The sequence below is a fragment of the Dermacentor silvarum genome, chromosome 1 (genome assembly GCF_013339745.2).
Source record: "Dermacentor silvarum isolate Dsil-2018 chromosome 1, BIME_Dsil_1.4, whole genome shotgun sequence".
Classification (NCBI taxonomy): domain Eukaryota; kingdom Metazoa; phylum Arthropoda; class Arachnida; order Ixodida; family Ixodidae; genus Dermacentor; species Dermacentor silvarum.
Window position 1 is genome coordinate 127,464,617 of NC_051154.1, and position 22,209 is coordinate 127,486,825.

The 22,209-nt window shown below is 46.4% G+C and overlaps 1 protein-coding gene across 1 annotated transcript in view; it reads left to right on the forward strand.

The window, feature by feature from the left end:
• Positions 1-2,977: 2,977 nt before the first annotated feature.
• The window catches only part of LOC119457868 (RNA-binding protein 25-like), a gene marked incomplete at its 3' end in the record, with an annotated part of 21,298 nt that continues 2,066 nt past the window's right edge, over positions 2,978-22,209 (forward strand). Inside the window, exons 1-2 of the mRNA XM_049668420.1 lie at positions 2,978-3,129; positions 12,850-12,913. Of these exons, the coding sequence (XP_049524377.1) occupies positions 2,978-3,129; positions 12,850-12,913 (216 nt within the window). The remainder of the gene's footprint in view (positions 3,130-12,849; positions 12,914-22,209) is intronic.

A 22,209-nucleotide genomic window follows, 5' to 3' on the forward strand; every position in this document is an offset into this window, starting at 1 on the left:
ACGGTATTTTGTTGAATTCTTGACTATAAGCTTACCATATAGGTTTGCATAGGGACGGCAGGAGTGGAGAGGCTATGGGTAAACTTTGATCAGCCTGGAATTCTCTAATGTCCGAGGAAGTTTAGTGTAGGAGCTTTTTTGTAGAGCTCCCTTTTCTAGAAGCACAACAGGCTCGACTTGTTGCAGGACCCGCGATTTTGCCTCCGCCCTGAATACTGAGAGAGCATGCCACAATCCAGGAGGAAACGGGTGAGTTAGAATGGCGGATAAAATATGTGTTCCACAACCGGTGCCATCGTGGGCGGAGCCCCCACTTGACCTGAGGGAGCCTTCGGCTCCCCCGGTCCACAGTTTCTCGGGACCAAATAAAATTCTTGTCACCGCCACACGACCTTCCCACTTATTGTTTACAATATTTTGGAGGCCTGCCTGCAGTAGTCGAAATTGAGCCATTTGCGCAGGCGCTGACACGAACACTTTCGGGTTTCCTTACTTTTTTTTCTAGCTCTCAGAACCTTATGTTCCAATTACCCAAATTTCTTATTTTATAATCTCAAAACAATTCCACACGCTCCACGGCCAGCTATGTCAGCCACTTGACGAAGACACGACGGGTAAAAGTGGCGAGGTCTCGTAAAACGACTTTGTAAGATCTGTGGGGGCCTAAATTTGGGAAGTTGAAGCCGCTTATATAGATACTTTACGCGCCGGCTGTTAAAGCGCGAGCAAATGATGCCTTATTTAAATTATATAATGTTAAGATAATTAACACCCCAAAGCAGTAAAGTATTAATTAGAAGCTGTAGTGGGGAGCTCAGTATTAAATCCGACAACATGAGATTCTCTAACTTGTGTTCCAAAACACTGTAGAAGGCTCTATTGGCATTCCGCCTAATAAAAAACTGCAAATCCAGCCGCCGTCTGGCCGGCGTAGAATCCATGGCTTTTGTCTCGGCATCAGAGCCTCACAAACTCACCGCGACGGGCAAGAGTTACACGAAAGTTTGAAAAAGGAAGGTCAGAACCTATCCGATAAAGGTTCGAATACTAATTGGAAGTTTATCTATTTTAGGTTTTAATGATATTGAATTCACTCTTTCCTGAACAAGCTACAAACGTTCTCGATATCCTATTTCCTAGGAACACTGGGCTGTGACTGTGCTATTATTTATCATCCTGAAGTTCACTGTAACATTAAGCCTTTTCCTCAAGCGTTCTAGGTAAGTAGATAGGGTAGGATTAAATGAAGCCTAACTGGAGAAGTTGGAAACACTACTCCTCCGGCGACTCCATTTCACTTCTACGCAAAAAATAAATTTGCTTGAAAAAAAAGTTGTGAAAAAAGCAAATAATAATAATAATAATAATAATAATAATAATAATAATAATAATAATAATAATAATAATAATAATAATAATAATAATACAAAAAAGACGACACAACAAAACTGAAAGGGAATCACTGCATGTGCGTAAGAGAGGTCGAATCCTGCAAGTATCACGTGCTTCGGCAGCTCTGCGCGACGATACTCGGTCATTAGCTGGCAGGGATTAACGTTAATCTTTCCAGCGCGCATACAGAGTGGCCTTCTAAATATGAAAAAAAATTAGAAAGAGTGAAAGCAGTCAGCAAGATGTGGAAGGGTAAAAAGGGAAGTAATGGGATCTGTATTCAAGAGTTTTTTTTTTTCTTTTTCTTTTCTTAAACTTCAATATATATATATATATATATATATATAGAGAGAGAGAGAGAGAGAGAGAGAGAGAGAGATTGCTCAGAAGTCGAAGTAATTCATAAGACACGAAGAAAAATAAAATCTTAATGGACCGTCAACGCTTTTCGGTTGCAGAAGTCGAGATCCTTTGATAGTCTTCCCGTGCCGAACCTTTGCGCGAGTGGACTTGTTCGCAGTCGTCTTGAATGATGCATTAATTAGCAACGCTAATTTCTGATTGAAAGTGAACGACAGCTAACTCTTCTTTCTCCGCTTCTCCTGGCAAAGTGCAAATTTTTTTGTTACCCCGGTTGTGGGCGACTGCAGGCGAGGTGTCCGACAACGAAGTGACATGGTCAAACACGCCTTCATCTCTTAATTGGCCCTGTGAGCTCATTATCCTAATTTGTTCAGTTTTTGCTCTCGCGGCTCGGCAATTAAGTCCGTGATTGTTTGCTTGTTTTTGCATGTGTGTGTTTGCCATTCTTATACCAGAGGACGCTTGCGCTTCGTCGGTTTACCAGCACCGAGTCGAATGAAAGGCCATATATATGTATAGACGAAGCACAAACCCAATTTCAACGAAATTTCCGGAGAAAGAGTTGACTGCAGTTCAATTTAAAGCTCTTGCTGTGTTCGCGTTCACGGCGGAAGACTATCAAGCCTTAATTTCCTCTCAACAATTTTAATGGTTCAAAAGTGCATGATTCGTATGCGCTAGGGATAGTCCATGAATTTTTTTATTCGATTAACCATTAATAATTCATTATTTAAGTCTGTAATCAATTTATCACTTTCGATGCAGGCTTTTTAATTCATTAAATGATTAATGAAAATTTTTGCCGGGAACATTTAAATAGGTTTAAATGCAGTTATCTATTTTTGTAGGGCCATGTTTTAATGTTTAAGAGGTGGAACCAAGTTTGAAGCACAAGTGTATAAACGTTTAATAAAGGATAATCCTTAACTTGTTAAAGACTAAATATAGTTCACGCTAGTGGTATTTGAAAAGATAAACAATATATTGTTATAGGCCACCTATCCTGCGGACGAAAAAGAAGTAGTTGCATAGCAGACGAGAAAGAGGACGACCTGTGACCCGGCCCGCCATCTTTGTTGTTGTGGTGCCGCTCACTGTAACTGTGTAAATATTGTACATAAACCCTTTTGACATCTCCCCGTAACATCTTCGGTGGAGGTGCGGGGTATATCCGAAGGACACCACGGAACTTTGCAGCGGACATCGTGTGGGCCATACGAACATGTCGACTGAGAGGCCCGCTGGCTCAGCCTCGGCTACTCCAACATCGGTTGTCGTGGCCCATTTCCGAGACCCTGGTACCTTTTCTGGTTCGGACGCCATGGACGTCAAAGACTGGTTAACCGAATACGAGCGAGCCAGCAAGAACAACCGGTGAGACCCAACCATCATGCTGGCTAACGTTATCTACTATCTCAACGGAATGGCCCGGGTTTGGTTCCAAACACATGAGGAGGAAATGACTAGTTGGGACACCTGCAAGTAAAATCTACAGGAGCTCTTCGGGAAGCCAGTCGGGCGCCAGCGAGCCGCCAAGAAGGAACTTTCCTGCCGGGTCCAAACATCAACTGAAGCATATATTGTGTACATTCAGGACGTGTTAGCTCTGTGTCGGCGGGTTGACGACAAAATACCTGAAGTTGACAAAGTAGCCACATACTTAAAGGCATCGCCGATGACGCCTTTAATTTACAAATATATACGAACTGCTCGACCATCGACAACATCATAAAAGAGTGCCGATGCTTTGAGGAAGCGAAGAGCCCATCGCGTCACGCAACAATTCACGCGGCTCCCTAATACCGCTGTTACCTCAACGTGTGAAGACGTCCAGCTGCCTGGTACTGAAAGCTTGCTGTATCTTGTGCGGCATGAGAATGAGGCCGCGTCTCCATGTGTTCCTCAGGCCCGTTCTTACGACGAGTCCTGCCCTGTCGTATCGTTGATTCAAGCCGTCGTACGCTAAGAGTTGGCGAATCTTTTTTGTACATAGACACTTTTTGATATCTCTCGATAACCATATGTTATAAAATGACACTTAGTGTAGAATTAAATAAGATACATGGCACCAGTGAATCCCTGTACAATATATAGTTAAACAAGTAATTAGAAAAATGGCAAAAGGAAAAGGAGAAGTTCAACTGAAATATGCAAGAAGTAGCGATATACACAAGAGAAAAGAAAATTTCTGATTTGATACTTTAGACCACGTGCTATTCTCTACAGAGTGAAGGAATGTCCATTGGCCAGGATGGTTGGGTGAAACTGGCACCTTCTTTGAATGGCCACACAATCAACATGCAAGACTATATGCGCGGACACTATATATATAGATTTGCTGGAATCGACATGAACTCCATCGCTATGTCAAAATGCATGCTCCAAACCGGCGCGCATGCTGTGCCACGTCTTTACTTGACTGGCAGTGGCACGACGATCAACGACTCGGTTGCTATAGTACGCCTTGAATTGCGAGGACATTTCTAGCCTCCGGCTTCGGGCGGTGTGGTGGCGTGTGCGGTATGGGGGAAGAGGGGAAGCGCTCGGTTCCGCAGCGCTCGGCTCGGCTGTTCTCGGCTCGGCTGCTCTCGGGATGCGGAAAAACAGTCGACAGTCGACCGCTCTACGACAGCCGCAGTCACTGCTTGTGCACCGCCATTCCAGTACGATTTCAAAATGTTCGCGCCACTCCTGTCGAACTCTCAAAAACGATTAATCGAATGGGCCTAATCGATCAAGTCGATTAAATGAAAGGTGGACATAGATGAAGATTATTCGTCTTTCGGGATACATATAATCTATTAATCGATTAATCAATCATCGATATTACCACCAAAATGCACTCGGTTTTAAGGCTCCGAGAAACGCCTGCGAGAACGAATGGATGTTTGTATGGCCCGTATCATTGAAAGAAAAAGGAAATAATCCTGCCATAAGTGAGAAGAAGTAGCTGCAACGAGGAAAACTGGAACCTCTTCACCTTAGCTCGACAGTATAACAGCACATGCTCATCGGAAATGGCGATTCTACAATGGTGCATTTGGCACACTGCAACAACGCTTCGCTAAAGCAGACTTTTCTTTCGTGCTGAGCATCCAAGGGTCCAAGCTATCCAACCTGTAGATAATATGAGGCATATCGCTAGTATACATACACCTTGTAGGACTGTTCCACTACCTCCCCTTCTAAAAACATCGCACTGTCTAAGTTAACACCGAACGTCGCGGAAATCAATTAACATTTACGCTTTCAACAGGTGTCTATCAGAAACTATAATGCAACATTGCGCCATGCGACTTCCGCATGTGACCACCTGTTTACTCAGTAGCTCGAGAGCTTACAGAACACGTATTCTGCCAGACAACGCCATTTCCTGGACCACGACGCAAGATACCATATGCTCTTTTATCCTCCTAATCCTCACAACCCCAAAAGGAGACAACAGGAACTACCTCTTCTTTCCTCTGCCCTCTCTCTGGCTCTTTCTCAAGCACATGCAGTGCCTCTACTGGCTCTGATGTTTACGTCAGAAAAGCCAGCGCCCCCGCAGATTAGCCCACCCGCACTATGCGTTGCTGAATAAGCAAATTCTGCGCGTGCAACCACTTTCCCTTCTGTTGCCTCAACGCGTGCATCACCGCAATCTGTGCGCACGTGTGTGAATGCTGCAAAACAACGTAGCAAATTCTGAAGACTCTAAGCCCCGCGCGACGCCCTCAAGGTACGCCCCAAAACTCAGGGTTTTGGACTAGAGAGTTGGCACTGAAGTCTGAATATTTGAAGCGCTCCAAATACGTGGCTAAAGAATGAGAACAAACACGGAGCCGCCAAAAGAAAACAGCAACCGTGTCCTTTCGGAGCTTAAAAGCCTCTAAATGTATTGTCGTGTAGCCGCTCAGGCGGTATTGAACACGAAAAAGTATTGCGTGGACAGCTATAGATGAGGAGAAGAGGTCGAGCACGAGTTGCGACAGCTACAAAGAATCCCCGCCATGGCAGCTCTTCGCCGCCGCCGTTGAGTGGCCCGTGAACTCCGTACACAGGCCCCGTCTGGCACAAGCAAACGTCACTCTGGAGCCCTTGGCGCGCTTCTCCGCTAGACGCTCCGTGTGATGCAAGCTCGTGCGTTTGTATCTCCCCTCGCCTCTCACCCCTCGGACCCGCCCGCTTCCTTTGACGGCGGATCATGGCTGTCTTTCTGACACTGCGCCGCTTCGTCCCTGTCTAAAGCAATTTTCTACCGCGTCGTTCTAAAGTGACCTTACAAGAGCCGACACGCCGCGCGGAAAGGCATCCGCGTCGTGAGCGCGTGGCACTGCCTTCTCGTTGCAGTAGGAATTGCATCGATATGTAATTATCCGCCTGTCTAATTGTAGCGCTTGCCCTGCTACGCCGAAGCGATTGTACCATTTGGGGCACTGTACGTAGCATTGCAGGAACATTAGGAAGATTAAATTACATTTTTTTATTGATATGATGAAAAGAAAGTATGATTTATTTGTTCCAACACAACTAAGGGCTCCGTTCTAGCCTGCACCGTGGGCTCCCTACCCTCCCAAACCTCCAAGGCCATCACACCCATAACACACCCCACCACACGGCAATGGGAGGCAGCGCTGTCCAGCTCCGACTCGACGGACCAGCTCAAGCTGGTCAACCGAGCGAGAAGGGCAGCTAAGGCCGCTGGACTCCTGGACTGAGGGGACCACCCTCGGCAGAGCGGAGGAGCTACCTACGCTCGCGTGCTCTTTTGATTAAAGTTTATGCTCTCTCTCTCTCGAAGAAGAAGAAGAAGGTCACCATACGTTTTCGAACGCTCGTAGAGGAGTGGTACATTCCTCCCCGCTGCTGGGACGCGTGTTCGGTGTTAACTTAGACAGTGCGATGTTTTTAGAAGCGGAGGTACTGGCCCTACTGGGACACTCCCACAAGGTGTATGTATACTAGCGATAGGCCTCTACAGGTTGGATAGCCTGGATCCTCAATATATGATGTCTATATACTATGTTCTGAGTAAGGGGCGTGTTTTCTGAATGCGTGTAGGATCGTGTCTGGAGAGTGGAAGCAGCCCTGCGAGAATCAAAGCAGTGGCACAGATGCTGAAGTTTATCGTAGAGTCACCGTCAGTCTTAAACAATCAGGACAGATCCGTATAGCGGCTTAAAACGCAGCTTTAACTTCTGGGCCAACTCCATTTTCCCTACTCAAATAAATGTGAAATGCAGCAATGCTCTTGTCAGACAAATACTGAAGCGATTTGAATATAATTTGTTGCAATTAAGAGAAAAGGCTAAATTCTGCCGGCTGTTGCAAGCAAAATTTCGATTTTGCGACTCAGGTGCTTTACGAAAATTGTCAATTATTGGTAAGGTGAAACAAATTGTAGCACGATCTTTATAAATCCGTAGCTCAGCACTCAAAATAGATATTGCAAGTTCTGTCATCTGTGCCTTTTACACCGTCTAAAAAGGACAAATTCCATATAAGAGTTTACAACTTACGTCAAATGGTTAAAACGTTAACGATGAATTTGCAAAAGTTCTACATACAAATTGGTGACATTGTACACATTAGTATACTATAGTGCATCAATTTTCTCCACTTTATTTGTCCCTGTAGGTGCAGTTTACGGAGTGTGATATCGTTTTTCATTATTATTTCACAGCTGCAAACTGCAGAATTAACTTTTTAAGCGAAACTTATAGGCTCACAAGTTTCGGCGGTGGTGGTGGTGGTGGTAGCAGTGTCACGCTGAAAAGTGGGCCGATCCTGTTGATAGTGCAGAAAGGGTCCAAGCTCAATGGCACATACCCCTGCCATGTGGGCCGATCCTGGTGATGGGCAGAAAGGGTCCAAGCTCACTTACACATATCCTTGTGGGCTCGGAGACCTGTAACGCGCCCTTGAACTAACCTTGTCAGGCGTGGGATCCAAAGGGACAAAATTACCAGCCCTTCCCCTGTCGAGAAAATGGGGATAAGCGAAGCTTGGCGTCCGATTCTAGCGTGAGGGTTTCCGAAGCCCTCACGCTAGAATCGTGAGAATGCGAGGCCTCGTTGGCCTCCATAGAATCCGAGGCCAAACGTCAGCGAAGAGCCGTTGACCCGGAGTTTAGCGCAAACGAAGCGGAACGTACGCCTGCGACAGTATCGTCTTGCCACAAGCTTGCTTACCCCAATTTTCTTGACAGGGTCAGGGCTCGGAATATTTTTTAATATTGCAATATTCAAAAAATTCCTTTAAAGATTATGGTCGGAATCAAAAAGTTGCTTCCTACGTTCGGTAAATTTGATTTTTTTTTTTTTTGTAGTAGGACCAGCATCAAAACTGGTAACTTGGATGGCGAGAAAAAATTATTTTTCCGTACTCATGTATAGGTATAGATACGAGCTCCTGAGGTAAGCCTTCTCTTTACTGTAGCAAACGCCAGCTGTAAGGACCAAACATCTAAAGCCTTGGAAGGACGATGCATCAATCCGGCAGTTTCAAATCACCCTAATCAAACAACACCATCTGCAGGAGAAACGAAAAAGTACTTGGGGCGCATTCGGGTTAAGTAAAGTGCTTGAGGTGCTTAACTCCTCTTCTTGTGTAGGGCAGCACGGCTGATTTCTCGGCGGAAGGATCCATGCCGCTCTCCATCAAAAAACGTGTGGTGATTTCAATGCTCTCTTGAAGTAGGGCTTGCCCTTCAACAAAATCCGAACCCGACGCGTATAGACACATGTAATCCGCATAGATTGAGATGGGAACAAAGTAGCATATTAGGTTGTCTGCCCACTACTTTATTGAAAAGCATTGGGATGAAAACACTTTCTTGAGGCCCTCCTTGCTTTAATTCGAAAAGTCCACTGGACCCGTTGCCTGTCGTCAAAAAGACTACGATGGGAACGAAAATCGGCAATCCAGCGCAAGCAGGCTGCAGATCACGCGTAAATGACTGACCGTATTAAAAGCCCGGCGGATGTCTAACAAGCCGCCACTGTTATTCAGTCCCTAGTTTTAATTCGATTCGCATTCTTTGGGAATTTCGCCCTGTCTGCGGTATGTATGTTTGTCTATATCTAAATTCTTAAACGGCAACTTGGGTCACTGGGCATGTGCAGCTCTTCAACGACAAAAAAAAAAACATTTAAAGGGGCCCTCAACCACTTTTTATCGAAGTGGAGAAAGACATTTGAAGCGAAAATAGGGTATTTCAGGAATACTTTGCCGCAAAAAGTACTTCAATGCGTTCAGCAGAAGCGGAGTTATTGGCAATCATGGTCTCCGCTGTGCTCCCGTTCCTTCTTCAATGCCTTGCACTGCGAAGGCTACGGCTATGTTGGGCGTGGCCACAATGCTCCACCTTCGAAATGTCACCGTGACGTGCAGTTCAAAATTCATTTTATTGTGATAGCAATTATATGGACACTTTAAGCTCATTTCTGCCATCGCCGTCGCCGTGAGCTTCCGTATAAAGTCCAAGGGCGATAAAGTCGTCGCCGCGCGCCGTATGTGCGAGTGAAAGCGCGCGGGGGACGCGCGCTATCACGGAGAGCGAACGCACGGCGGTGAGCAAACGCGACTTCCGTCGCGCGAAAGGCCGTGGGAGTATGGGAGGGAGGGAGGGAGGGAGGGAGGGGGGGGGCGACGCTCTGCTGCAGCACAAAATGCGTATCTTACAACCGGGCACAAGGAAAACTGGCCACTCAATCTCCCATGCGAAAGGAGGAAAGCGGGAAGGCAGCGCAGGAGGGCGGGGGGGGGGCGGCTTCTGCTCTGCCAACAGCTCAACAACTGCGCTTGTACTTTGCGCTGGTGCGGGCTGCCGGACGCACCGTATTTTGAAAGCAATCTCCACACGGCTGTTACCTTTGTATGCGCTTATGCGCTATGCATTCGGCCGCTCAGTTTTCGTTGAAGCGATAGACCGCATGAACCTTCGCTCGCTGTGGCGGCTGCGCTTGCTGCCAGTGTTTTGACAGTGGTTGCCTGCGGTCATCGAGTGTGATCTATTGATGTTTGCTTGTGCGCGCTCACACCACGCTTGTTAATTCAGTTAGTAAGCGAATGTTTCCAAGTTTATGCAGCTGATAAAACTACTATTCCTATTCCAAATAGCTCTCTACTAATTTTCTATCTCAATTGATGCTTCGCCTTTCACGCGAAACTGCGACATTTTCATGTTAACGTAGATGCCACAACTTCCGATTTGGCGCCTAAGACGCGCTAAACGTAAGACAAAAGCGGTTGTCCTCAATGAGCCGCAGTGCGCTTAGCCAATGGACTCGTGTCGGCACCCCACGGCGGCCCCGGTGTAGCGGACCGCAGTGACGAATAGCAGCCGCGTATCGGAATGTGCTTTATTACGAAATAAAGCAGACATAAAAGAGTGAGGATCGTCGTTTCTGTTGAAACGAGAGCGTTTGAGAGAAAGGTGACTTCACGCTCCGCTTGCGAGCTCCACGCATTGCGTACGACAGGAAAACTTGGCTGATATGGTCGCAGCAGCGTATGCTACTCGCGAGCTATGTATTTCTCCAAGCCCGAGGGGTGGTTCAGGGCCCGTTAAAAAACTATCTGGTGCTGGGCGGAATCAAACGCGCGTCATATATATTCCGACACAGGCCGCGCGCGGGCTTCTTGGCTGCGCCGCTAGGTGGCACAGCGTGTCTATAGGGAAGCTCGAAAGAGGAGCCCGGCTGCGGTACACGCCTCATACGTGACGCGTTTCGGCGGTGGCAGTATACGGTGCGTCGCTACATTGCTTCAATGCTGATCGCATTAACCTCGACTGTTGCCTTTTGTGTTCAGTCTAAATGGCTAGTTCCAAAATTGATTCTACAGCTCTTCAGCGAGAACTAAAGCCTGCCATTTACTGTGGGCACCATTCACTATAGTTTCTAGCCGCCACTAGAGTCTCTTGTGTGCCATCTTCTCCATTACTTTGCATATGTAGTTTATCAGGCGTACTGGCCGAAATGAAGACAGCAAATTGGCAGCTTTACCCGGTTTTTAAATTGGTATCACCTTGGCAGACTTCCAAATCAGCGGATCCTGGTTGATATTGCAAGCTTTTATTGTGAATACCAAGTAAGTCGACTCGCCGCGGTAGATCAGTGGATATGCCGTTCATACAGTGAGCTCGAGGCAACGGGTTGAATTCCCGGCCGCGATGGCCGTAGTCCAACAACGGCGGAATGCAAGAACGCTAGTGTACCAGGTTTTGGGTGCACGTTTGAGAACCCCTGATTGTCAAAATGATCCGAGACCCTTCACTATACGGCGTCCCTCACAACCCACTGCGCTGTTTCGGGTCGTTAGACCCCACTTTTTTATGTTAGTAAGATCACTAGGGTTGTGAGTCCTAGGTTGCAGATTATGTAATACGTGACTCCACGCCATACTTCATTTTTATAGTGTAAGCTGCTATGGGCTCATTCCAATAGCCGTTTCGTTGGCGATGTTATCCACCGTCGTTGCCTCCGCCGCCGCTAGTGACTGTCGCAGCTATCGCCAGGCTCCTACCCACTATGGGGCATTGGCCAAGAAATGGTTTGATTGTCTTGAGGAAGACAAACAAGATTAACCCCCGTATTCACAAACGCACCTCGACTTGCGACCCTCCACTCGAAATGCTCCTTGCGGGCGGTTTTCCATTTCACAAATTGCCCTCCACTGAAAACGTGCCTTGAGTGAAGGAAAGCTCGAGCGTTTTACTCAAGAATCTCAAGGTAGCCCCGCAGCTACCTTGAATCGCTCCTTGAGTGCAGTTAGTGCGCGAACATGGCTGCGTTGTGATAGTGGGCCTTTTCTGATGGACGCCAGTTGCCTCCACAGCTTTTCTTTCGTTAACGATGCTGCGCATGTTCAAGGGCATCGTTTTACGGACCGGTGCAATCCTCTGCGAGCGCTTCGGCAACGGAGTTATTCTGCTGTGGCGCCGAGGCAGATCGGCCGTCCTGTCAAGGAGACTGCCAGCTAGTGCAGTGACCTGTCGTCTTATTCCGTGCATGAGCCACTTGATGACCTGCATACGTGTATTCTTCGTGCGATTGCTTTTTTTTCGTTGACGTGTTTCTCGCGAATGAGCATACAAAGCAGCATCGGTTCAAGCGAGGCGCGATACATAAGTGCGGCGCACTTCAAACCTATGAAAACAACTGCGAAGATTCCTGCCATTAGTGTGTGCATTGCCTGTGCGCTCGATTGCTGGATGCGGATTTGGGTGCGCGAGTGCCGGCATTCTCCCCACCTGAGCAGTTCAATACTCGGGTACATTACTGACTACACTATTCGAAGGATGGCGAAGCGCACCGCAGCAAGGCGAGCTTCTCTGTAAACGACCAGGTGCTTTCACTTAATTTTTTTTAATTTTCTATAATTTCATGCAGCTAGTTGCTCTAGAGAAAACAAAAAGTGTACTGTAATCTTGCGTGGGAAGTGTTAAGTTGCTGGTATTTAAATTCATAAGCAATAATTACGTAAGCCTTTCTTCAAAATATTCAGTTTAATTCCCTTATCATGCGCATTAGCATCCGAGCCCAACGAGGAAGTGACCAACCGTGAAATCGCTTTCATAGTTATACCCACATGTATACAAGGTGAATGGAATGTTTAATTTCAGTACAAAACATTGAATAACAATACAACAGAGGTTGTACATCCCAATTTGACCTCTGTTGTATTGGATAATAATACAACAGAGGTTTTTACATCAAATTATTTTTATTGTGATAAAAAAGGCTGTAGCAGTGACACAGCTCCTAATGCAGAAAATTCTAGCAAGTGGTAGCAGATGTATGTCACGAATCTTTTTTGCGCACATTTCAGCTATTAGTGGGTGCATTATGTAAGTGTTAGATCGCCTGTATGTCGGTCTGGCTGCGCAAACACCAGGGCAGCTCAAAAATTTATCTTGGCAATATAAATGAAAACAGTCTAGGCCCATTATTGTAAAGAAAAAAATCGTGTTTCAGAACACAATGAAAATCTTTAACGAATGTATTTACTATTAAAAGTAAACTGAAGAAAACGGATACATTACCTAAGCTAGTTTTGCTGTGCGTTAACATCATTGTAGGTTTATAACCAACCACTTCTCATATGCAGGAACCAAGCTGCCAACACAACCACGCTGAGCAACTGCCTTTCCAAGTGTGCTGGGCTTGCATTGGTGTGCAAGTGGAGAAGAGCTCCAGTTAATGTGTTCTACTGCACTGTAGTCGTTGTAGCACTATCCTGGCTAAAACCTCTATCTCTTTTCTGACATCTTACCATCTCAAACGTCACCACTAAAGGCATTTTGACTGCATGCACCAGTCTTCATAGACACCTTGCAGCTAAAGTCTGTATTTTTCATCCAGGTTTCTTTTCTTAAGCCATATTTAATAAAGCAGTCTGTACCCTTGAATTATTTTTGGTCAATGCAAAAGTCAATCTCTGAAACAATAAATTAACAGTTATCCTCGTCATTTTGCGTTCTGATAGGATTACAAAAACAGCGTAGACTATGATCCTACAAACACAAGCAGTAGTATACTACTGACAAAGCTATTCTAGAATCAAACACTATCCGTGTTCTAGACAGTAGACTGTCGGATGTAGGCACCCGAAGGTATGCAGTCGTAAATCCTTCTAGAATACTATACGCTGTTTTTTCTCGGGTTCTAGCTTCAGCTTGAGATGAATTATGAAGGCCGGAACAATGAATTCCTTCCATTCGATGCGGATGACAGTTGGCTTCCATGGGGCTTGCAGAAGTTCACCAATCGACCAAGGAACAAAACGTAGGGTAGCAGCGCGTCTTCTGGGATCCCGCAACAGGTGATGGTGATGCAGAGTGCCACAATGGCGATGCTGAAAAATACAGTATAGAGCGCATTACTACCATTAGTTCAGAAAAGCTGATATCAACCGTCAAAAGTATGGTATGTCTCTTGATGTGCACTTGCTCATGCAAAAATGGCTTCAGCATATTGTCACGAAGTTAACAATCGAGACCTGGCAAAATGGTGTTCTCTTTCATCAAGTCTGACACTCGGAGAGCGCGCGTTCCACTACGCACTTCGTCGTCCTCGTTGCAGTGGCCGCAGGTGCCAGTCTATCTCGCGTCATTTCTCCCCTCTCAAAAGCGACCGTCCCGGTCGGCTGGTTACAATAAAGTGCATAAAGTGGTAAAGAGGTAGCACACATCTAATGGCAAATGTGGTCACAGGAAGCAAAGGATAACTACAACACTGCGCAGGATGGCGAAGGATTTTAATGCTGTAGTTCACTCACGGGCGTAGTACGGCTTTATCCGTACTATGTGCACAACTTCGGGACAGGGACGTCGTCGGCTCAAGCGAGGATCAACACTTTGGGGCACGACCTCGAAATTCCCATCGCTAATGCGGTGCACAACCTCGTATGGGCTGAAGTATCGTCGCAATAATTTCTCCGAAAGCCCACGGTGGCGGACAGGTGTCCACACGCACACGTAGTGACCAGGGTTGTACTCGACATCCCGTCGGCTCTGATTGTAACGGCGGGCGTCGGCACTCTGCTGGTTGCGGATGCGGTTTCGAGCAAGCTGGCGAGCTTCCTCGGCTTTCTGATTGAAGTCATCAGCGCTCTCGCTTGTCGTGGTGCCGTCGTCTACTGGGAGCATGGCGTCTAAAGGAGTCGTGACGCGACGTCTATAGACAAGTTCAAATGGTGAGCTGGGTGGTCTCCTGCACAGCTGTATTATAGGCAAACGTCACGTATGGCAACATTTCGTCCCATGTCTTGTGCTATACATCAACATACATCGAGAGCATATCGGCCAGTGTTCTGCTTAGGCGCTCTGTCAATCCGATAGTTTGTGGGTGATAAGCAGTGGTCTTCCGGTGGTTGCTGTACCTCAACGTGACGACTTCTTGTATTAAATCAGCAGTAAATGCTGGACCGCGATCAGTAATGAGGACAGCGCTCGCACCATGAAGCAGTACAATGTCGCGGACAAAAAACTTGGCGACTTCAGCAGCGGTTGCCTGGGGTACAGCTTTGGTTTCGGCGTAACCAGTTAGATAGTCGGTTGCGACGATTACCAATTTGTTTTCCGAAGATGACGTAGGGAACTGACCTAGGAGATCAATTCCCACTTCCTGGAACGGCGCTGTAGGCGGGTCCAGAGGTTGGAGCAGACCGGCGGGTTTGACGAGTGGTATTTTATGCCTCTGACAGTCCCGACAGGTTTTCACATAGTGCTGAACAAACGAAAATAGTCATGGCCAGTAGTATTTCTGGCGTATGCGCGCTACTGTTCTCGTGAACCGTAAGTGTCCGGCACAGGGGTCGTCATGACATGCCTGCAAAACTTCTTGGAGCAATGCCATAGAGACCACGAGAAGGAACGTTTCCTGACTGTTTTCAAGTTTTTCTTGTAAGCTACATTGTTCCGCATGCAGTACGATGTCAGTCCTCGAGACAGCGGGCGTGGGACAACAATATGACTAAATACTAAAGTGCTGACTACAAATGCTATCAATTGGCTGCATTACAAATTGTGGGCAGTAAAAAAAAGCTCACGTCTCAACCGTAACACATTATGGGTGACTGAAGACTTCGCACATCATAATCATGACTGATGTTATAGTTCAGCGGAAATCCGCTAGGTGGAGATAAGTAATTAAAGGGAAACTGAGACATCCACCCAAATGTAGCAATTTGCTACAATGGAAACCCAACCGGGTTCCTCGAAAGAAAGCCTCGCAGTTGAAGAAAAATTCGTCCTGGTCCGTCGTCCCTGACATCTGCTAGCCGCCTGGTTTGCTCAGATGGTAGAGCGGCTGCCCCGGAAAGGCGGTGGTCCCGGGTTCGAGTCCCGGACCAGGACAAATTTTTCTTCAACTGCGAGGCTTTCTTTCGAGGAACCCGGTTGGGTTTCCATTGTAGCAAATTGCTACATTTGGGTGGATGTCTCAGTTTCCCTTTAATAATCATGACTATGCTCTTATAGCACAACCTAAAAAAAATACGGCCATTGCGTTAAATTGAAAGCACAGCTTATGGGACGTGCATGAGATGCTACGATATAGCACAGTGAATAAAATAAGGCGAAAAATACTAATGCTGGTAACGAACTACTGACAAGTGAATTTTCGCACGATTAAAATATTGCGTAGCGTATATGTGAAGTGAGGAAGCACTGTAAATGCAGGCACCAGTGCTGGTTCATTGACGATATGTGCTACAATTTGAACAAATCGACTAACCAAAGTACAGGTTCAAAAACGCTTGTTTCGTTAAAACTGCTGGAGCTACGCACTCAACCAATGCATTCTGCCACATACATACTAGAAGTGCTTCTCATATACTGAAAAATTTCTTACGCGATACTGGAATGATCATTGGACACAGGCGCCGAGCGGTACCTTATGCTTCTATGTTTAAAAAGCTGAACCAATAACAGATTGTCGCGCCGAATCTCCCACAAGCTCCAATTCGCAGAAATAAAAAACGAAAGAAAAACGTTTCGCGCAATCTTATGCTGCCTCGAATAGTATGCTTCAGATGCTAATGCCCGCAGCATGAGAAACTGGCGTCAGTCATGCTTGGATACATCGGAAACGTTTTATTGACAGCGTGGTGGCAACTTCACGAAAACCGCAATAACCTAATGGGCTTCTATGCAAAAATTGCTCACTCACCCATATTTTCTCTCCTGTTGCTTTCAGAAAGCTTTCAGCAGCACTCGGTCTTGAAGTTAAACAAATCTGCCCATCGGCCGGCCGTTCCATCCATTGCCTCCTTCGAAGTCAGCCCGGCTCGGTCACAATACACAGACGGACAACATCACCCATAATAACCACGATTAACAACTGCAACGTGAACAACAAATTAAGTACAAGGAATCAAGGAGCAGCAGCCAAATCAGGCGCAATTTTACTTGTTTTTCAGTCATACGCCATGCTCAGCTTTTGGGGTGCGATTGTTGCCAGACCTCAAACACAGCTCCCGCTTGATCTATCAGTCGAACGCTCGCAGTGGCAGCGCTGCCGAGCTATAGTTGTGTATTGCGCCATGGTTTCGTTTGATAAGGAAAACAAATTAACCGAAACACATATTGGTCTTAAATAATTGGGCTTTTGCTAAACCCATTTAAGAATAGTCTCGATATCAGACGCTCTTTTCCGTCGGTGCACTTCACTCGAGTCAAGGGCGCATTTTCAAGGCATTCCTCGGCGGAGCAAACGTGAAGTAGTGTTCATGAAACGCAACTGCGCCTTGAGTGAAGGAACGCTCGTCGCCTCGACTTGGCTGAGTCGAGGAGAAGCGTTGAGTGAAGGCGTGTTTAAGAATACGGGGGTAAGGAGATGTATAAAAATGCTGCAATGAAAAACATGTGTGGCATATCTCATTAAATCAAGCAGACTATGCGACTGTTTGTCACCGCCCCGTTTGAAGGCGGATGCCAGTAAATCATCATCATCATCATCGTCATCATAAGCATCATATCGTGCCACTTGTCAACGATGTGAGATGCGCGCCGCGTAGCGTCGATACGTGGGCACTTTGTATTGCAGTTTCATATGCATATTATTACATCATGTGGCACGCCATTTAGCAGTTGCAAAGGTAGCGGTACAAGGTAGTTTGTGTTTCCTATGAACTGTGTGGCTCCTACCCACTATGAGGGATTGGCGATGAAATGAATGGATTGTCTTCAGGACAAAAAATAAGATTAAGGAGATGTATACAAAAATGCTAGAATGAAAAATATGTACAGCATACCTGATTAGATCAAGTAGGCTAGGTGACTATCACCACCCCGTTTCAAAGCGGATGCCAATTAATCATCGTCAGCAGCAGCAGCAGTATCGTATCGTGACACTCGTCACGCGATGTGACATGTGCGCCGCGTAGCGTCGATACATGCAAACTTAGCATTGCAGTTGCATTGTATTCCCCCAGGTGTACCAACATGTAGCAGTTGCATGTAGCAGTTGCATGTTGCATGTTGCATGTAGCTGGACCTGGTTAACTCAAGCAGGCTAGGGAACTATTTGTCACCGGCCCGTATCAAAGGTGATGCCAATAAATCATCATCATCCACAGCATCGGATCGTGCCATGGGTCAAGAGATTGGACATGTGCGCCGCGTAGTCTCGATACCTGTGTTTACCCTTCGGTACACATTATGGTGTCTCATCGCAAGGTTAGAACCGCTGCTGAAGAAGCGAATCGTAGAGCTACGTGCGCTGCTACAACCAGGCAACATCGGGCTCAGCAGACCGCTGTGCAGAGGGAAGCACAAGCCGTAGCTCGCCGTCGACGCCGGGCGGACAGTTCAGATCCTTCTCGTGAAACGATGCAAAGAGACTTCGCCGCGAAAACCCTCTACTGCGTGCTGCCGAAAAGGAGCTCCTATGAAGCCGCTCCTCCAGCTTACGCTGTGACTGTGCTGGGTGTGCCGCGCAGGCCTGCATGTGACTATTGTCTTTCACAATGTCTAATGCGGACTGCAGCTCAGTCATTCGGAACTCTGCGTCCAAAGTCGAATGAGGGGTTTGGAGCCTCTCTTCGTGTCTCTCTTGTAAAGCATTCCTGCTCGATTTGAACAGATGGGAGGATACAACGTCTGCTGGTCAACATTATGAGCGCACAGAAATCATATTCTTCAATACTATGGTACGAAAGGGATTATTATGAGTAACTTGTAATTTATTAGTAAGAATAAGATAAACCATACCTTCAATACAGAAGAGTATGGGCCTACTTATTCGCAGAATACTTTCCATTTGCGACATAGTAATTTTGAATGTTTCTTGCGTATGGATCAAAGTATTTTTGTGCCTCTCTATAGTCCTCCAGACGGCCACAGCAACGCTATCTAGGTTCAGCCCTTCGTCGAATTGCTCGGAGTTCTTGATATTCGCTGTCAATACAAATGACGTCCTTCTAATAACGCAAATTGCTACTACTTTTGGCAATCTCGGACTTGATCTATAAATTTCTCCGCAGAGTCATGGTTCTGAAGATGAGCTTTGATCCCCCTTATTAATAGCTATGAATTTCTTATGTCTGTAAGACCGACTTCTGTTATGCTTCGAGCAATTCATAAAATAATGGCGTAGCATATTAAGTCGCGGATCACTACCGTGACACTCAATCGCTCTTGACCACTGTATATCGGTAACTATATCATGCGTACAGAAGGGAACATCTAACACGTCACGTAACATACCCCACAAAAGAATGTAAGCGATCCATCATCCAGAACACAAAGAGCATTACAATCTATAACAAGCTGCAAAAGTCTTCTGGTCTCACAGGAAGTTCTTCCCCAAAGAGCATGTAGAGCGTTTAAGTCACCTTATACAACTGTCTTCCTTGGCATAGACCTCAACAATCTCCCCAAATCCGCAGTCATTACTTGATTCTGGTTCAATGTAGACGCTTATAGTGGCTACCAAGTTAAATTCTACAGGCCACGTCTTCAGGAACTTCTTTTGTCAAATATTCCAGAAGACAACAGGCAATATGTTTGCGAACATATAAAATCACTCGACTTGGTCTGTTATTTAGGCGAGAACTATATAAACGACGTTATTAGACCGCTTAAACCGAGAATCCACAAGTGCTTGCGACATAGCAAGTATGGGAAAGCTTTTTTCATCTAACATCTTCAGAAAATCCTCTAACTTTCATTTTAGGCCACTGCCATTTCACGGCAAAGATTTCTACCTTTTCAAAGCGCGTGCTCATAACCTAAATAACCAATTCCATATCGAGCTGTGCACAAAGCTCTGGCAATGAAGAAGATCCTGGCGATAACCTCATGATGGCCTTTAGTGCCGCTATCAACCGTGACACCAGGAACTGGCCGATATTTTCAGATGAACGAACATTACGCACAGTAACAACTTCAGTCGTTGCTGCTGGAGCAAGACGTCTCCTAGAAGCTGCAACGGGTGGTAGATCTCATCGGCCTGCAGCAGCTGGTGTTTCCCCAGACGGGCTGTTATGGTGGGCAGGGGCAGCATTATGTAGTACCTGTGTTTAGCTGGTTGTTCATCCTAGAAGATTGATGCCTATGAGGGCTCCGTTTCGATGTCTGGCTCTCCCCAATGTCGGGGCTTAGAGCAGGACCGTGTCGTGATTTGGTAATGTTTTCCAGATCTTCTTTATTCTGTTGAGCTGCTGTCTTCTATTCGTTTCGAAAGTGTGCGACGAAGTCTATTGGCGTTAGGGTAACTTTAGTGCTTCAATGCTTATAAGGGTGTTTTCTTTAAAAAGCAAGACAACAGTCCGTTTTTATTCAAGTTTGACGGTGCATATCTCGAACCTGGGGACATCGTCAGAATTCGTTCCAAGTCAATATGGCTTGCAAACTCACCGGCTATAGTTCGTAAATTCCAATATGTGCGTAATGTAATTATTAAAAAACATATTTAGTGAATTTTTTTAATAATTCAATTACGTATCTTTATTTATTGGGGAAGTAATACCCGCATCGTTGAGTTTTTCAGCTCATGAATTAGGATTGTGCCATCTACCATGAGCGATTTTTAAAATTTTGGCCTAGTCTGGAAAAAACTCCGTATAAAGCATAAATACCATAGATACCTTTCCGTCTTCGATAGCGCCTAAAAGCACACGAAAAGGTAAATATTAGTAGCCCTTCCCCTGTCGAGGAAATGGGAGTAAGCGAAGCTTGTCGTGTGCTTCTTCGGTGTTCCTCCGAACGAATTGCACTGACGAGTACCATGTTGTGCTCGAACCACAACCGGTCACACGCACTGCAGCTGGCTCCGAAGTTCCGGTTGAGAAACTGGCGTTGAAACCTGGCTGTCGCACCGGGGAAGTTGCCGGTAGCTTGCCGATGCGTGCAACACCTTTTTCGGGTTCCTGGAGGGCTAGACGACGCTCACTTGTGCCCTCAGCTTCGCGTTCCCGCATCTCAGGGTCGGCGGCTGTTTGCTGACGTTTGGCCTCAACCATAGGCGCCGACTACGGGGGGGCTCCGGGGCTCGAGCCCCCTCCGTAGTTTTCCCGGGGAGGGGGGGGGGCAGAGCCCGCCCTCGGCAATCCGTAGCCTACCCCCCTTCCCCCGCCCCTAAAGTGTCATTACCGGAGTTCTGTTACCCACATAATTTGAGGATTCTTTTGCGTTGCGTCTACCTTTTCACTTTTGTTGTGGCTAAAAGCTTGATTCGATCGGGCTCAATAGCGAATTGTCGCGCGCAGCTTCTTTCGCGCGTCGCTACTGGATGTCGAGAGGAGGCGATCGCGGAGGTTTACGGCGGATTTCATACTCGTAGTTGGAAAAATAAGGTCAAATGGCCCGGTCCCATGAAAGGCATGTCAAAATCGCGACAGAAAAGTGCGGCCCTTACACGGGTCTATACGTTAGTTATATTGGCCATATAAATTGAAGTAAACATTCACATAAAATTAAAATAGCAAGCATACTGTAATGCACGGACCATGTAAACCTGTAAATACCTCACTGGATGACCTCGAGCACTCGCTTTCACAACGCAAGCATTGTGAAGAACGCCGGCAAAGGAGGCCAACGGATCGTAGAGCTGTGTAATTCACCACAGGTCTGAAAATTAGATTCATTATCATTGTCTGTCCATTTTTATGTCCACTACAGACGGCCTCTGTCAGTGATCTGCAATTACCTCTGTCTCTTAACTCTGCAACACTAGGGGCGCGAAAAGACAGCCCGACAAGGAAGACAGCACGCATGAAGTTATCAGCCATCCCTGCTCGCCCTTTATCATTCTACCCACCATTGATTACCAACTATTAGTATTGGCACGCGGGCCGCATAAGTTTCAGCCGCGCAAAGTCATTCACAGCTACGGTAGGGCTAGAGGAGAAGATGCGTGCTCTCCTTCCGATTCGCGTTTGATAACGTGACCTACAACTAACCCGAATGTTGAGCGCGTGGGAAGATAATGACCATCAAGCCGCCATCCTTTTCGGCTCACTGTTACGTGCTTTTTCCTGCACCAACAGTGTATGGGTCACTCATTTATGTGGCTTTTAGATTTAATACGGGACATCACGGCGACGACAACAGCGAAAATTTGCCTGGAGTGTCGATATAATTGCTTTGGCCATAAAGCGAGAAATAGAAAATTGTTATATATATATATATATATATATATATATATATATATATATATATTGCGAGACAGCTGTTCAACCTCGACGGTTTATTATGCAGGCCGCGCGCTGAAGCGAATGGCGCTGGCCATGATGATGAGTATATAGAGATGAAGAAGATGAAGGGGTAATATAATGCTCACACAATTACCCCCGCGCATGGAAGCCGCCAACCTGGCCGCTGGCTATGGCGGCGAACGCCGCATGAAAGGCTTTAAACGTGAAACATGCACAATCTCTGTGGTACGGCAGCGGCCGTCCAAAGGCGTAACAACGGGCGCGACACGATAGTTAACTGGCGAAGTCTGTTCCTGAACTGTATAAGGC